Below are 16,262 nucleotides of genomic sequence, written 5' to 3'. Positions count from 1 at the left end.
CGTTCAACGTCTCTTACTGGTGGCTCGACTCCCCCGTGACCTCAACTGCAGCAACGAGCTGTGGGGCCTTGCTGTCGGGCTTTTTAGGGGATTCGGCTGCCAGGTCGGGTGCGGCTTCGACGGAGACCGGGTCGGACGCTGTGACGACAGTGGCCGCCTGTCGCTCGTCTTGCGACGGCCGTGACGGCCGTACCGCCCGTGCCGCCAACCGCCGGTCCATTCGCCGGCGCCACGGCTTGTAGACCAGCACGGACCCGACGCCGGCCAGCACAAACAGCCCGCAGATGCTGCCGCCGACAATATCAAAGTGGTCGCCAATGGCGCCGACGCCGTCCCAGAAGGGCCCCGAGGGCGGCGGGTCGGCGACGTTGCCGATGAGGGTAAAGAGCTGGACGAAGCCGATGAAGGCGGCGACGACAATGGTGATGCCGGTCAAGACAATCGAGTAGTAGAGAATGGCCACGGTGTCGCGCGAAAACGTCTTGGACGTGTACAGGGCCATCATGAGGGCGCCGTCCGTCGTGTCGAGCATGCACATGCCGGCGGTAAAGAGCGCGGGGAAGATGAGGATCAGCCACAGGCTGGTGCCCTTGGCGCCCTGGATGCTGGCGATGCCAATGAGGGCGACCTCGGAGCTGGTGTCGAACCCGAGGCCAAAGAGCACGCCGAGCGGGTACATCTTCCAGGGGCGGTCGATGAGGACAAACAGCCGGCGGAAGACGCGCACCAGAAAGCCGCCGCCCTCGAGCTTGAGGTGCGCGCCGGAGTGGGCCATGGCGTCGGGGGCCGTGGCCGCGGCAACCGCATGGGGACCGGCCGGTCGGTCCTCGCCAGCGAGGCTGCGGACGCGGTCGCGTTCGTGCATGTCTGCCTCGGCCACGGCATCCGCATCAGCCTCCGCATCGACATCCGCATCGGCATCCGCACCCACCTCCACATTGTCCCGGTAGGGCGCGAGTGGACTGGGCGACCCGCCGGGGGTGGCCGCCTCTTCGTCGTCTTCGCCGCCAAGCTGTCGATCACGGCGCTCCCGGTGCTCCCGGGGCTTCCGCCACCGCGCGTCCTTTTGCAGCTCCGCCCGCAGCCCGCGCACCAGCCGCCACAGCACCCACGCATTGCCCGCACACAGAATCAGCAGCACCGCCGCCGACACGCTGGTGCCGATGATGTTGCCCACGCGCTCAAACCCGTTGAAACGGTCGCGCAGCGCGCCCGACGTGGCCGCCACGACAACGCACGTAATGACCACAATCGTCGAGTGGCCCAGGCTGAAGAACGTGCCGACGGCGACGGGGCGCTGGCCCGAGGCAATGAGGCGGCGCGTCATGAGGTCGATGGCGCTGATGTGGTCGGCATCGAGGGCGTGGCGCAGGCCGAGGGTGTAGGCCAGGACGGCGGTGCCGGTGAGGCCCGGGTAGAAGCGCAGGACGACGCCGACGACGGCCCACACGACCAGGTTGATGAGAATGAGCAGACTGATGAGGGCTAAGGCGGGCAGAGGCACTGCGCGGAGGCGGCGCGGGAGCCGGGGCTCGATCCGCTGCTGGAGGGCTTTGAGGCAACCGGACGCCATGGACGTAGATGGAGATGGTAAGTTACGGATTCATACGGCGATATCGCAATGTGCGGCGGTCGCTCCCTCCTCCCGGGCGTTTTCGATTTTCTGTTTGGGTCAACTCGCTCGCCCAGTCCCTTTGGTATGTTGGGAATGTGGTATCAAATAAAATACAAAGAAAATAAAATGTGCAAGGGGCCATCAACCAGACGAAAAAAGCAATCACCCGAGTGTCTCTGGATGGGGGCCCTGAATGTTTCTGAAAAACTTTTCCAGGCGGTGTTCTTGGCCATTCGTGTTTTGTCTCCATATCGGTCGATTTTTGACACTTTTTGTGGTATCTTTGACTAACAACCGCCAGTGTCCGATGACGTTGTTCCACCCTCTGATTTCCACTCTGCCTTCCCCTCACCAAGTGCCCAAGAGGAGTAGAGGAGCTATAGATAAGCTTATCCTTATCCACGCTTATCGACGCCGTGTGTCGGCGCCGTGACAAATTGCTCCAAGAGGATGGCTTGGATCTTGGATGCGGCCAGTCATTGACGTTGGCGCGGAAAGGGCTCTTATCAGATCGGGGTGGCTCCTGGTCGCAGCTGCCTGCCCGTGCACCTGCTATTTGAGGACCTCTGCGGCCGCACAGTCAGCACCTGCCCCGCCATCGTAAGCGGCTGCTTCCGATGTAGAGCATGCCGAACATGGCAGAATGCCATATTCAGTGAAGAAAATTGCATAAAACAATCATGGTCTACAAAATCCCATGAACTATCATGCATATCAATGTCAAAATAATAGTGCCAATAATAATGAAAATTACAAAATAAAAACCAATCAAAAACGTCAACATATCACTTGATACATTCGCATTGGTCCACGGAAAGTCAAAACATGGAGAAGAGACATCAAAACTGCGTTGCTTTATTTTAAAGTCGCCTTGGAAAGTCCAACCTCGCATGTCGTGTTTTTCCCTTTCCGTGACAACGGACCCTCGTGGTCCGTTATGTTTATCAGTCAGGGGCATGCCACCTCAGCAATCTCCATTGGCTTCCCATTTTCGCATTGTACTATGGCGTTCTCTGTATGTCTCTGTATGGAGGACGTCGTCCGTTGTAGAGAGTATTGGCTGCACTGTCAATGTTGTCTTTTGCGGCGTTCCCTCCTCCGGTATTCGTATCGTTGTGTCGTACTTTCAAGGTTTAGCGCGTGTTTGCGTCTTTCTTTCGTGCACGCCACTGATTCGACACTCCACAAAAGAGGAGAAGAGGAGAAGGGGAGAGGAGGAGAACCGGCGCGACGTATGCGGCGGCCAGTACGCATATTTCTACAAGGCTGGTCTGGATGCTCATCGCGTCTCGCGTGGAAGGGAGATGAGGTCTAGATCTAGCTCGTTGTGGAGAAGAGTGCGCGTATCCCTTTTCACGTCCGCGCCTCCCCCAGGCGCCTCCTCAAATGCCCTCACGAACCCCCGTTTCGCTAGTCCGCTTTTAGGGGACACGGAGAGGACGAGTCCGGACCTTGATGGGCGGGGCGTCCGAGCTGGAGGATGCTGAGTCAATTAAATGCACCAATGGAGCGTCTTGATTTTTGTGCTTTTTACTCTTTAGTACCTTTTGTGTAAGGAGACTTTTGTTTACTTTGCAACTTTACGCACGATGGTTTTTTTGATGGTTTTTTTGTTGTCTCTGTCTTGGCCAACATGGACTAACTGCAATTACAACTACTATGCCCGAGCTTTCATCCAATCTGTCAACCCAGGGCCTCTGGCCGGGCCAAACAAGGGGGCACATCTCTTGGCAGCGACTGTAGCAATTTCTGTGCCGTCGGATAAGCTACCCACGCGAGCCGTCTGCGAACGCCACATGAAAAAGACAGCAGAGACATACAGAAACAGATTGCGGTGTCCGTGCCGCGACCAACAGCCTGGATATGGAGCATCAATGCCCGGTGTCTAGCAATCTGCACAAGGACGCCAATATGAATGCCCCCTTATTTTAGGAATCAGATGGCGGAAGCACTAGCCCAGCCGAAAGGGCAAGGGGAATGCCTGAACGATGTTCCCCAATCGCGCCGACGAAGGAGCCTGCCAATACGAGACAGGACGCCGCGTTCGAGTTCGAGTGTGCAGGACCTGGGTATTGATTGTGCTCCGTTCCCGCCATTTCGTGAGACGACTACGAAAGTATAGACAAAAAGGAAGGGATGCTCACAGTGATAAAGCAGAGCGAGGGCAAGGAAGATCGGCTATTCTTTCCGATGAAAAAGGTAAAGGAGAGAGGCAAGTCGGCAGGAGATCGCGTGAGGGCGCGAGCCAAAAGAGTAACAGTCGACGCGAGCAGCGCACGAGACACAAAAGACGGCATGACGATCCGCGAACAGGATTGGTTTGAGACCTTGGCGAGAAGACAGGAAAGGACTCTAAACGTATGTCGGTCAAAATAGGTCGCATGCTCGCCTGAAGCCGACGTGTTGGAAGCCGCGTAGACGGGAAGCGGTTGTGTCGCTCAAATGGTGGCACAGTCCGTTGGTATGTCCTGCCAGCCTGTCATCTGCGTGTACGTCTCATACCGTAAGAGTGTAGTACCCTGTCCTCTGTCCTCTGTACCTGCGTACCATCTTTGACCTTTCTGTTTATGGTCCCTCGGAGGAGGGCCGTCCGTGGCCCGGAAAGGCAATGTTCGTGTAATTGGAGACTACAACGACAGCTCGAGGAAGTGGACGTTCATTTTACGTGCAAACTGGGATGAAAAATAAACAGAAAAAGAAATAACGAGGAAAGACATGCAAATACAGTCTTTGTGATGCGGCCCGGAGAGACGCACAGGTTTCCCGCGAGGCCCCATTGCTGAAACATTCGACTGCAGCCGAGAAGACCAGTCTTTTTTTACAGGCTGGCTGCCCATGGCCATAGCATAGACAGAGCTCTGGCTGGGGCGTCCAATATCTGATCGTCATATATTTGTATCCAGCGTCTCCCCGTCTCCTTTCTTGTTCTTGTTCCGTTCTTCTCGTTTTCCAGGTCGCCCCGTCATCAGCATCATCAACTGCACAGTTCCGCTACGACATCGACACCGGACAACAACCAATTATCCTACACGCCACGACAATGTCCACCGAGAAAGAGGAGGTCGCCCAGGCCGTGGGCTTGGAGACGACCGAGAAGAGCCACTACCCGGAAGTGAGCACGGGCACGGGCGAGACGGCGGCCATTGCGGGTGCCCAAGCCCGGACGGTGCACAATGTGAGTGTCGTCTTGTGTCTGGCGTCTTGTGTCTGGCGTCATGTGTCCGTCCCTCTAACAAATTAGGCCGAACTGTATGCTGCTCTGCAGGAGACCAAGATCAAGGCCTGGAGCAAAGAGTCCCGGAAGCTGTACTGTACGTAACTGGGGCGGAGCAACTCACCGTCGAATGCAAACAATGTCGAGACATCCAAGCTGACAACACAGTCGCCATCCTCATTGCCTTTTGCTGTGCCTGCGCCAACGGCTACGACAGTACGTGCCTCCTCTCCGATGCATTGATAGTACACACAATTGCAGTACACACATACTGACAGGTCGACAGCCTCGCTCATGACGGGCATTCTGGCCATGCCACACTTCCAAAACGTGTTCAAAACGGGCACCACCGGCACAAAAGTCTCTGTCATGTTCTCCCTGTACACTGTGTAAGGCATTCTTCTTTCTTCTGTTTTGTTCCCATTAATGTCAATGTACCCCCGTCTCCACCCACTGACCGCTTAGTGGCGCCATGGTCGGCTCTCCGTTTGCTGCCATCCTGTCGGACCGTTTCGGCCGTCGCAAGGGCATGTTCGCCGGCGGCTGGATGATTATCATCGGCATGATTATTGCGTCGACGGCGTCGACGCTGGCGCAGTTTATTGTCGGGCGCTTCGTGCTCGGCGTGGGCATCTCCATCATGACGGTGGCGGCGCCGGCGTACGCCGTGGAGATTGCGCCGCCGCACTGGCGCGGGCGGTGCACGGGCTTCTACAACTGCGGGTGGTTCGGGGGCAGCATCCCGGCGGCGGCGATTACGTTTGGCTGCAACTACATGGACAACAACTACTCGTGGCGCATCCCGCTGATCCTGCAGGCGTTTGCGTGTCTGCTGGTCATCGGCTCGGTGTGGTTCCTGCCCGAGTCGCCGCGGTTCCTGATGGCCAACGGCCGCGACGCCGAGGCGGTCGCGTTCCTGGCCGCGTACCACGGCAACGGCAACGCGCAGTCGCGGCTCGTGCTGCTCGAGGTCGAGGAGATGCGCGAGAGCATCCGCCAGGACGGCATCGACAAGAGCGCGTGGGACTACCGGCCCTTTTTCTTGACGCACGCCGGCCGCTGGCGCATGGCCCAGGTGCTCATGATTTCCATCTTTGGCCAGTTCTCCGGCAACGGCCTCGGCTACTTCAACACGGTCATCTTCAACAACATTGGCGTCACCAGCGTCCCCCAGCAGCTCGGCTACAACCTGCTCAACGCCGTCCTGTCCGCCGTCGGCGCCCTCACCGCCGTCTGCTTCACCGACCGCATGCCCCGCCGCACCGTCCTCGTCTACGGCACCCTCGCCTGCGCCGCCGCGCTCGCCTGCAACTCGGGCCTGTCCGCCGCGCTCGACAAGCAGTCCGCCAGCGCCGCCGGCGTGCAGACGTCCTACGCCCAGGGCGCGCTCGCCGCCTACTTCTTGTTCAACATCATCTTCTCCTTCACCTACACGCCGCTGCAGGGCGCCATCCCCACCGAGGCCCTCGAGACCACCACGCGCGCCAAGGGCCTGGCCGCCTCGGGCATCATTGTCAACGCCGTCGGCTTCATCAACCAGTTTGCCGGCCCCGTCGCCCTCGGCAACATTGGCTACAAGTACATTTACATCTTTGTCGGCTGGGACGTGGTCGAAGCGGGCTTGTGGTATCTGTTTGGGTATGGTTTTCTCTCCTCGCTCGCTTCGCTCACTCGCTCTTCCTTTCTTTCCTCACTCGCTTCGCTCACTCGCTGTTTTTTCCTCGCTGCTCCTTCACCCATGCCTTCTTCCTCGTCGCTTCGCTCACTCGCTCACTCGCTTACTAACCTCTCAGCGTCGAATCCCAAGGCCGTACCCTCGAGCAGCTCGAGTGGGTCTACAACCAGCCCAACCCCGTCAAGGCCTCTCTCCAGGTCGACAAGGTGATCATCCAGGCCGACGGCACCGTCACCGAAAAGGTCGTTTCGTCGCCGTCTGCGTAAATGTGATCAGAGCACAATATTGGAGAGAAGAAGGCCGGAACAAAGGGGGAGAGAAGGCATGGGAGGTCTGGGGACACAGTGTGGGACGATCGACGCCATCATTGGATTGTGAAGACGTGTATGTTGACACATGTAAGCTGCACGGTCGTATTCTGTAATGAGTGGTAATAGGAGTGGTAATAGGAGTGGTAGGTGGCAGTCAATATTTCTCTGAGAATGGACAATTCATGTTGTGTTGATTTGTGTGTGGCAGTGTGCTTGCCCGATTCGGCAATCTTGATTTAGGCAGCCAACCAGGCACTCAGCCCTAATTCGACACCCGTAAGGCCTGACGCCGCTAACGCCCCTAACGCTGAAGCAACATCACAACAAACACGACGGTTTGACCAACATCACAATCTCGTCTCTTTCCACCCACACACTACAAACACATCCACACAAAGACGCCGGGCATGGCCCCCTCCAGACAACAACGTATCCTCGGCGCACTGCTCGGCGTCCATGCCGGCGACAGCTTCGGCGCGGCGCACGAGTTCCAGAGCTGGGACGCCATCCGCAAGAGCTTTCCGCCCAAGGGCCGCATCCCGCGGGCCATCACAGGCGGCGGCCCCTTTCACTGGTCGCCGGGGCATGCCACCGACGACACGGACATGACGCGGGCGGTCCTCTTGGCGTACAGTGAGGCGAACCGGAGCGGCGGCGACACGGACACGTTTCTGTCCGTCAGCCAGGCTGCGGGCCAGCACATGCTGCAGTGGTTTTCGGGCGATGGGTGGCCGGGGCGGCCGGACGGGACGCGGCCCAAGGACGTGGGCGGGGCGACGGCCGACGGGCTGCACCGGTTTGCCCGCCAGGCGAAGCGGGACCCGCGGCGTGCCGGTGCGGGCCCCGGGCGGTGCGGCAACGGCAGCCTGATGCGGTGCATCCCGACGGCGCTGTTTGCGCGCGACCACGTGCGGCTGCTGCAGGAGACGGCGCTGATCTCGGCGATTACGCACGACGACGGGCGGTGCATCTTGGCGTGCGTGGCGTACAACGTCATGGTGCGGGCGCTGGTGGGGGACGACACGACGGAGGCGACGACGCCGGCCGCAGCGGTCCAGCGCGCGCTGGATGTCCTGCGGGACCCCACGACGACCGACGTCCTCGTGGCGGCCCTGACGGGCGACGGCGACGGCGGCCGTCCACCGCCGGACACGACGCTGCGGTCCACGCTCGCCGCCCACCGCGACGAGGTTGTGGCTGCCATCGAAAAGGCCCGCGGCGCCGACTTTGACGTGGGCGTGCTGGCCGACGTCGGCCCGCACAAGGCCGTCCTCGCCAGCGGCGACAAGTGCCTCCGGCTGGCGGGCAACGGCTACGTGCTCGAATCCCTGTCGCTGGCGGTGGCCGCGGTGCTGGACACCCAGCGGTCGTGGGAGGACCTGATTGTCGACGTGGTCCGCGTGGGCCGCGACACGGACACCAACGGCGCCATTGCCGGCGGCCTGGTCGGTGCGCGCGACGGGGTCGACGCCATTCCCGCCGCGTGGCGAGCCAAGCTGCAGTTTCGGCACGAGTTTACAACGTTGGTGGACACCATGGGGCATGAGTAGGCAGCTACAGCGGTTATATTTCTATTCTGTTGTTTTTCTCTTTTTTTTGGTTGTTGTTTCTGTTGTATTTTTTTTGTACTTCTATTTCCCCCACCCCACCGTGTATCCATCTGTCCCTTCGTCGGACCGCGTCACCACGAGCCGGCCGAAATGCGCCTGGATGCCGTCCAGCACCCGCACATTGACCGGCACCACGTCCAGGTTTTGCTGCACCAGCGCCTGCTTCTCCGGCGGCAGCCGCGCCACCACCTCGGCTGGCGGGCCATACACGTGCATAAACACGTGGGCGCCACAGGTCGTGCAGAACGGGTGGCCCATGAACCGCCGCGGGCCGAACTGGTAGTCGCGCGTGTGCTGTGCGGCGCCGCGCACGACGACCTGCGCTTTGCGCGCGTACGCGCCGAGCCAGGCGTTGCGCGTGCAGATGCTGCAGTTGTCTTCCTTGAGGGGCATGTCCTGCAGCGGCGCGAGCAGTTCGACGGCCACGGAACCGCAGAGGCAGGCGCCGGTCGAGGGGAGGAGGCCTGCGCAATCTGGGGGCATCTCTCCCTCGTCTTGATGGCTGCTCTCGTCCGGCTTGGGCGTCTCTGGAACGTAGTCAAACGGGTTCACGTCCCGGATGGCTCGGATGTTCAGCAATCGCTTGCCTATGAGCGGGCCCTTGACATGTGTTCCGAACAGGCCCGTCCCACAGGTTTGGCAAAACTCGTACGTCAGCAAGCCGGAGCGGTACACAGACAACGGCGGAGTGTCGTCTGGAGCGCTGTCTGGCGGTGCCTTCGTCGTCAATGTACCGTCTTGGACAACGTGCCAGATGCAACCTTGCTTCGTGCATGCGACGCAGGTGCACGACACAGTGGGGAGGCGGCTGTGTTTGTCGTCTGTAGTGTCGTCGCCGCCGACCTGCAGCTCGAACCGATGCCGACCGCAGTGGCAATTTCCGTGATACAACATGCTGTGGTGTGTTGGATGGGGAAATAGAAAAAAAGAAGGACGGAAGCGAAACAGCAGGCGGTCCAGATACGTTATCTGTTATCTGCGGCCCAGCATCCAAACGTCGAGCGAGAGACCATCCTGGATCATCCTTTATCATCCCACGTTACTGCGATTGCGGGGAAAGACGGCAAGACACCGCCACCGGCCGACGTTCCGTCTGAGCCGTGCTGGACGTCAGTGTGCCATGTCTGTCATGATTGGTTGTTGAGTGGTTGATGTTGACGGTCTGAAGTCAACAAAAAAAAAAAAGGACCTCACCACACAAGCGATCACGAATTTACACTTTCCTTATCGATGTTTTGTTGATTAGTCAATTTCTTCGCATCCAAAGAACAAATTTGTGTCTGACTGTCGAATATCGGTTATTTCTTGCGACGTCCACGACTCCACGACTTGTCGGGTTAATACAAACGAAATAGACGTGGCCCGGCTGATCAGACCCGACCAGAGCACAGCAATCTATTTATTCGCATCCGTCACGCGCCGCGCCCCATCCCAACACAGGGCGTCATTTAGCCACGGGCTTGGTATGGTTTGTGTCCAGCGGGCCTTTCTGCTGCCAGTGGAACGTCCCAGGAAACGTGTGTCCCGTGTCCGGGCATTGCTTCCACACGTCTGCATACAGACTGTAGCCCAGCCTGGACGTTACGAGTCTGGAGGGAACAATATTGCAAAAGCTTGTTTATTTTTGTCAGCCATCTTCTCGGAACATGGGGACGAAACGGACACTGCAACGTCAATTCACTCAGACGCTACGTCGACGTGCAGCAGCCGTGACGGATGACCGAACTCGTAACTGCGTTCCCTCTTACTGTGCAGCGTCAAGTGTCGCCCGTTCATATATTATGCCAGTAAGTACACAGAAACGGCATACGAACACCGTTTTATTTTATTTTATTTTATTTTATTTTATTTTATTTTATTTTATTTTATTTTATTTTATATTGTAGTTCCTTTCCTCATTTCATCCATTTCGATTTCTTCCATCTGCGCTGTCTTAGGTGAGCAGCCTTTCGAGCTGAGACCACACCAACCTCACCATGGCCTCTCGTCGCCGCCTCTTCGCCTTACTTGCGCTCTTCGCCCCTCTTGTTCCTACCACCGTCGCCGCCGTTGCCGCCGTCGCCGCTGCCGCCGACCTCACCTGCACGTTGACGGTCGCGGCCCAACCCGGCGACACCTGCGCATCTCTCGCGGCAACATGGGGCATCTCCGTGACGACATTTCTGCAGAACAACCCGGGCATCACGAGCTGCTCCAAGCTGGACGTCGGCGGCAGCTACTGCATTGATGCCGATGCCCATTCTGGGTCGCCACCTGCGACAAAGCCAACCACAAAGCCAACGACTGTCAGCACAAGCAAAGGCGGCAGCCCGACAACAAGCAGTGGAGGCGGAAGCACAAGCACGCCACCGGCCGCGGGCGGCACAGTCAGCACCGACGGCACATGCGGCACGGCCAGCGGGCATGCCATCACCTGTGCCGGCTCGTCGTTTGGGTCGTGCTGCTCGGCGCACGGCTGGTGCGGGAGTTCGGCGGACCACTGCGGTGCCGGGTGCAACGCAGCGTTTGGCAGCTGCAGCGGGGCGCCCGGCGGCGGAAATGGGAACGGAAACGGAAACGGGACGGCGACCACCGCACCGCCAGGAACGACGTCACCGAGCGTCACAGAGATTACGCAAGTGCACACGGCCTGGACGACGCTGACGACGACGACGACCGTCACCAACACGGCGTATGCCACCAACACGGCCGCCGTCACAAAGACAGAAACTGCCGTGGTCACCAACACAGCGGTCGTGACCAACACGGCCGTGGTCACCAGGACGACACTGTTCCCAGTCACCACGACGCAGACGCAGGTCACCACGCAGACGCAGGTCACCACGCAGACGGTGCAAAACACCCACCTCATCACGCGCACCACGACCGCCACACAGACCCGCATCGACACATCCGTCATCACCACCATCACGACCATCACACTCGTGCTGTCCGTCACCGACAAGGGCCGCGTGCCGGGGCCGACCTTGTCCTTGACTCTGGGTCCCCGGGACGCGGCTGCTCAGCGCCCGACACAACCGACAGATCCAACCGCAGCCGCACGGGTAGAGGAGGCTTGCTGTGGCACGCAGACAATCTTGTGCGCCGCCACGACGCCGGGTCTGGCCGTCTCCGAGCAGCGGGCCGTGGCGTCACTGGCCAGCCGGGCGGCGCTGGCGATGCCGGGCATGGATGTCTGCTGCGGGGTGCTGTACAATTGCGGGAGCGCATGAGGCGAGCATGTGTAGAACGGGGATGTAAACGGTATGGACCTTCATATACGACGGAACATCAAAGTGTTCGTACTCTGCAGAATTAATACAATTGTTTTATTTCAGCGCCATCCGTCCTCATGGGCACTTCGCTGTTCCTTCTGTGAGTTGAGATGGAAGGTCATATTGTATGCAATGTTTTTTTTTTTTCTCGTTGAAGAAAGTGAATAGAATTCTTACATTTCTATTTTCTATTTTTATTTATATGCGTATTAGCATTAAAGAATAAAAAAAAAACACAATAAATCAACGATGATAAAAGAGACGCATACGCATTGACATGATATCAGAATTAAAGAATTGAAAGTACTTAGTTAATATGTAGCATAGAGTCGTGAAAAACCGCAATGTCTCGCCGTTGAGGTGGAATGGAAATCAAAAGTGCCCACACACGCGCATTCCAGAAACGCCACTACACAAACGACATGCATTCCTGCCACGCAAGTAAACAAAGCGATGGGATGGAAAGTTTACTACAAAATAGAACAAAATCTAGGCAACAAAAAACCAATAAACTTTTCTTTTTGGACACACATTCTAAAGGGTATCTGGACGAGGAGGGAGGAGACAACAAAAACGCAGAAACAGAAAACGAAAATCTTTCAACGACATAAACCAAAGATGAGCGGCGCTGTCATACATCAAATCAACACGAAACGGTCAAGAAACAAGGCGCTTTCCAATACACCGGCTAGACAAAAAACAGACAGGATGAACACAACAAAAAAACAGCGACATTGAAACCGGTGCCGACCACCACATCTCAGCAACAATTCACATCGCCAACAACCACTCTCTTTACTCAACCACACAAACGCTATGCCCAGCCCAGCATCGCGAGCGTCGTGCGCACATCCGCGTTGCTGAGGCTGGCCACGCCCAGGGACCGCACCTGCGTGCCCTGGCGCAGCCGCTGCAGGCCCATGGACACCTTCCAGGCCTCTTCCTGGTCGAGCACAAATAGGAACCGCTTGCCCTCCTGGTCGCGCACGGTCGCGCGCACGAGGTGCAGCCCCTTGGTCTTGAACTCGCCGTTCTGTTCAAATTTAGTACGGGCCCCGGAGTGGGAAGAAGAAGACGACGCAGAAGCAGACGACGCAGAAGCAGACGCAGAATCATCAAATGCAGAGGGGTGGACCGTCTCGCAGAGCCCTAGGCCGCACAGCGCCTTGCACTCCCGCAGCATGTCGGCGAGATAGGCGTCGGCCTGCTCGTCCGTCAACGGCCGCGGCTCGCCGCGCACGCCGCCGGCGCCCGAAAACGCCTTGCGCCAGGCGGCACGCGGCAGGAACGTGGCGTTGTTGACGTTGGCGGCCGAGGGCTTGACAGAATTGATGTGGTCGTTCGCAGCAGAATTCGCAAGAGCAACAGCATGCGCGGGGCACCATACCTCTACCAGCTTCAGGGTCCACGCTTTCACGTCCCATTCGCGCTGGGGGACGCCGCGGACATCGTCGTCAATAAACAGGCCCTCTGTCGTGATGCGCAGGATGAGCCCGTCCGTCACGGAACCCACGCCCGACAGCAGCTGCGACGAGGGTGTCTTGGCAAACTGGTTCAAAAAGCCGTACACCGCGCGGATCACAATCTTGTCGGGATCGTTCGTCGTGTACGGCTGCCGCATCGACGGCGGTGGCGACGTGTGGGCCGTGGAATGAGACGGCGCCCAAGACGATTCGGACAAATCGGAGATGGACTTTTTGCGTACCGGCTGTGGCCTCTTCGGCTTGTCGTACGGTCGGTACGAATACGTCTCTTCTTCGTCTTGCACACGAGCTTTTTTGGACGGGCCGGCCGAGGACGGGGCAGGGCCGGGCTTGCGGGGGGACGCACCGCCATAGGAGGACTGCCCACCGGTCGTTGGAGGTGGGGCTGATCGGGGGGCCTGTGCTCCAGCAGGGGACGAAGACGGCGCAACAGACGGAGGCACCGGTGGCTTGCCGTTGGGCCAGGGGTTGGTCCGTTCGCCCACGGCCGAGAAGGCATACGAGCTGCCCTTTCGGTTGATGCGGTCAAGCTCCTTCTGGCGCTCCTCGTCTTCTTTGGCTTTGCGCGCCTTTTCCTTCTCAGCAAGCTCGCGTGCAGCACGCTCGATTTGTTCGCGGATGTCGTTTGCGCGTCGTTCCTGTTCTGCCTTTTCACGTTGTTCCTTATCTCGTCCTTCCTGTTCAATCTTGGCGCGGACTTCCTTTTCCAGTTGCTCTCGCTGCGCTTTGAGCTCCTTTTCGCGGTTTTCTCGTTCGGTGCGTTCGCGCATCTCTCGCTCGCGAGTCTCTCTGAGCTCGCGCTCTCGTTTGTCTTTGTCTTCGCGTTCCCGGCGATCGCGTGCCTCACGTTCTCGTGCTTCTCGTTCACGAATTTCGCGAAGCCGCGCAGCGGTTTCTTCTCGTCGTTTCTTTTCGGCCTCTTGTGCCTTCCGCTCTTCCTCTTTTCGCCGTGTTTCTTCGCGCGCCTTTTGCCACGCATTCTTGGCCGACTCAGCTCCCGGGGTGCTTGGTTGCGCCTTCGGTCGGGGAGTCTGCCGTTGGTAGTTTTGCTGTTGGCTCTGCTGCCATGTTGGCTTAGGCTGCTCGGATCCAGATTGTTGTTGTTGATGTTGTTGTTGGTTTGGCTGTGGAGGTGGTTGCGTTGGCGGCGGATCTTGTGTGGGAGGAGGCGGCGCTTGCTTCGGCTGCTCGGACTCGGATTCTTGAGGCGGAGGAGGTGGTGGAGAGGATTGCTGCGGTGGTGGTGCAGAGTTGTACCCGTGATGTCCACCGCCGTGGCCACTCTGATGACCGCCTTGATGTTGGGCGCCTCCATTTGTGCCAGCACCGGCACCCTGCCCAGGCGAACTGGGACCAGTGCCGGGCGAGCCGCTTCGAGACGAGCCTTGGTTGCTGCCAGTGCCTTCATTTGACTGTGGGCCGTCGTGTTGTATTCGGCCCAATGACCACGCTCCCAGTCCGACGGCGATGACCAGCATTGCCAACCCTACGTTTCCCATGCCCTGAAAGTTGGCCCACCAGGCGCGGAAAGCGGGTGCCATGCTGTTGCCGAGTGCGACAATAGCCAAGGCACTCGCGAAGCCGGCAACAAAGCTGTTGATATTCGGCCGCATCGAGGGGAGGTATATGAAGCCGGAACCGGCCGAGTGTTCTGGGATGACAAAGATGTCATAGTTGCCCGGCGGTAGTCCGCTGCCGCCGCTTCCGCCCGTTGTCTTGGGCGCCTCGCCATGCGGCGGAGGCGGGGGCGGAGCGCTCATTTTTGGGTAGGACGCAGTCGATTCAGAGTGTTGGCTGCTGGACGGGGTGCCCGACGGCGGTGTTCTGGTGGGTGAAGCAGGGTCTTGACCAGGTCAAGATTACACCGAGAGAGTTGACGAGACGGGTATTTGTTGTCGTCAAGCGGGCTTGTTGGCCGTGCGAATAGAGCCTTTGGTCTGGAGTCGACTGGCTACGTTTAGAGAAGTTGTGGAACGAGACGAGGATCGTGCGAACACAGTTGAGAGCGGAGGAGGATCGAGATGAGAGCTTTGTCGAGACCGAGGAACTCGAAAAGGAAAGTCTAAAGGTATCTATGGTAGGTCATGCAAGAGGTGGAGTAAGCTCGACGTGAGATCGCGACAGGTCGTGAGAGAGAGTATTGCAGAGAAGTCTGGTGAAGCACGAAAGACAGGCGTTAGCTTGTTGGTCTCACAAAAGCAAGGTACCCGATGCAGGTCCGCAACTTGGCCGCGTTCTGCCATCTGGCCGTACTGGCACACAACGTCAAGGCTAAGCCAGACTGCTTTGGCCGTGACGATGACAGAGTCAGGGAAGGGTGAGGACGACGAGGAGGGTACTCACGCAACGTGGAGGAACGCCAGGCACCGTTGGAAATGCGAGAAGAACAATGTGAGAATGAAAGAACAGGCAAGGACAAGCAGCAACACGCAAGACAATTGCAATCGGCTGGCCTGGCAAGGATTAAAAGATGAGTATCAAACGAAGAAGGGGGACATGCAAATGCTACCGAGTCTTTTTTTGGGTCCGGTTTGTCGAGATCTAGGAGAAAGAAAACAAAGAAACGAGGAGTCAGCATGGAGAGCAAGGAGAAAGTTTGAGAGATGTGGCCCGGCCCCAGAGCAAGAGGGAAGAAAAGGGCCACGGAGTCAACGGAACCGAAAGAGGAAAACAATGGGGAGGGTGGGTCGTGGACAATAGCGACGGCCATGAAGACGACGGGCGACGACACAGACGACGGCAGAGATGTCGACAACGATGTCCACACCAAGAGACCCTGTCGAATGAAAGAGTGGCTTGCCTCGCGGGTTTGTTTTGGCTGCACACACTATTGGAGAAAAGCTGGCAATGTGGGACGATCGTGAGCCACTCTGCGTTGTTCTCTGGGGGGGTGTGGTTGAGCAATGCGTCGAGTCGGGGGACGGTACGAATAGTCGACGAGAGGGAAGTCAGCGAGGGTGGCGACGGTGACGAAGGCGACGAGGATTGGCGAGGAAGAACGAGGATTGACGAAGATTGACGAGGATTGACGACGACGGCGACGAGAGCGGAAGAAAGAGGGTCGCAGACGCTGGATCGCTTCGTTGGGCGAGAAACGGT

At 58.3% G+C, this 16,262-nt stretch overlaps 8 protein-coding genes across 8 annotated transcripts; 5 read left to right on the top strand and 3 right to left on the bottom strand.

The window, feature by feature from the left end:
• Positions 1–13: 13 nt before the first annotated feature.
• On the bottom strand, positions 14–1,573 carry SPSK_02449 (high-affinity nickel-transport protein; the record flags this gene model as incomplete). The annotated part of the gene is made up of 1 exon (XM_016729320.1): positions 14–1,573. The coding sequence occupies one exon, from the start codon at positions 1,571–1,573 to the stop codon at positions 14–16; it is 1,560 nt and encodes a 519-aa protein (XP_016589231.1).
• Positions 1,574–3,751: 2,178 nt separating this feature from the next.
• On the top strand, positions 3,752–4,235 carry SPSK_10478 (uncharacterized protein; the record flags this gene model as incomplete). The annotated part of the gene is made up of 2 exons (XM_016736872.1): positions 3,752–3,973; positions 4,131–4,235. 2 exons carry the CDS (start codon positions 3,752–3,754, stop codon positions 4,233–4,235), a joined length of 327 nt encoding a protein of 108 aa, XP_016589230.1.
• Positions 4,236–4,655: 420 nt separating this feature from the next.
• SPSK_02785 (uncharacterized protein) lies at positions 4,656–5,222 on the top strand (the record flags this gene model as incomplete). Its single annotated transcript, XM_016729650.1, has 4 exons — positions 4,656–4,790; positions 4,857–4,926; positions 4,998–5,045; positions 5,116–5,222. 4 exons carry the CDS (start codon positions 4,656–4,658, stop codon positions 5,220–5,222), a joined length of 360 nt encoding a protein of 119 aa, XP_016589229.1.
• Positions 5,223–5,301: 79 nt separating this feature from the next.
• Positions 5,302–6,770, top strand: SPSK_02479 (uncharacterized protein; the record flags this gene model as incomplete). Its single annotated transcript, XM_016729348.1, has 2 exons — positions 5,302–6,467; positions 6,623–6,770. 2 exons carry the CDS (start codon positions 5,302–5,304, stop codon positions 6,768–6,770), a joined length of 1,314 nt encoding a protein of 437 aa, XP_016589228.1.
• A 452-nt stretch (positions 6,771–7,222) lies between these two features.
• SPSK_02591 (uncharacterized protein) lies at positions 7,223–8,365 on the top strand (the record flags this gene model as incomplete). The annotated part of the gene is made up of 1 exon (XM_016729459.1): positions 7,223–8,365. The coding sequence occupies one exon, from the start codon at positions 7,223–7,225 to the stop codon at positions 8,363–8,365; it is 1,143 nt and encodes a 380-aa protein (XP_016589227.1).
• Positions 8,366–8,446: 81 nt separating this feature from the next.
• Positions 8,447–9,319, bottom strand: SPSK_02694 (glutathione-dependent formaldehyde-activating gfa; the record flags this gene model as incomplete). The annotated part of the gene is made up of 1 exon (XM_016729561.1): positions 8,447–9,319. The coding sequence occupies one exon, from the start codon at positions 9,317–9,319 to the stop codon at positions 8,447–8,449; it is 873 nt and encodes a 290-aa protein (XP_016589226.1).
• Positions 9,320–10,401: 1,082 nt separating this feature from the next.
• On the top strand, positions 10,402–11,637 carry SPSK_02564 (uncharacterized protein; the record flags this gene model as incomplete). Its single annotated transcript, XM_016729433.1, has 1 exon — positions 10,402–11,637. One exon carries the CDS (start codon positions 10,402–10,404, stop codon positions 11,635–11,637), a length of 1,236 nt encoding a protein of 411 aa, XP_016589225.1.
• Positions 11,638–12,493: 856 nt separating this feature from the next.
• On the bottom strand, positions 12,494–14,923 carry SPSK_02259 (uncharacterized protein; the record flags this gene model as incomplete). The annotated part of the gene is made up of 1 exon (XM_016729132.1): positions 12,494–14,923. One exon carries the CDS (start codon positions 14,921–14,923, stop codon positions 12,494–12,496), a length of 2,430 nt encoding a protein of 809 aa, XP_016589224.1.
• Positions 14,924–16,262: the final 1,339 nt, after the last annotated feature.

This window comes from Sporothrix schenckii (genome assembly GCF_000961545.1).
Source record: "Sporothrix schenckii 1099-18 chromosome Unknown Cont43, whole genome shotgun sequence".
Lineage (NCBI taxonomy): Eukaryota > Fungi > Ascomycota > Sordariomycetes > Ophiostomatales > Ophiostomataceae > Sporothrix > Sporothrix schenckii.
The sequence above is the reverse complement of the archived record's forward strand: the minus strand, read 5'-3'. Positions and strand labels throughout refer to the sequence as shown.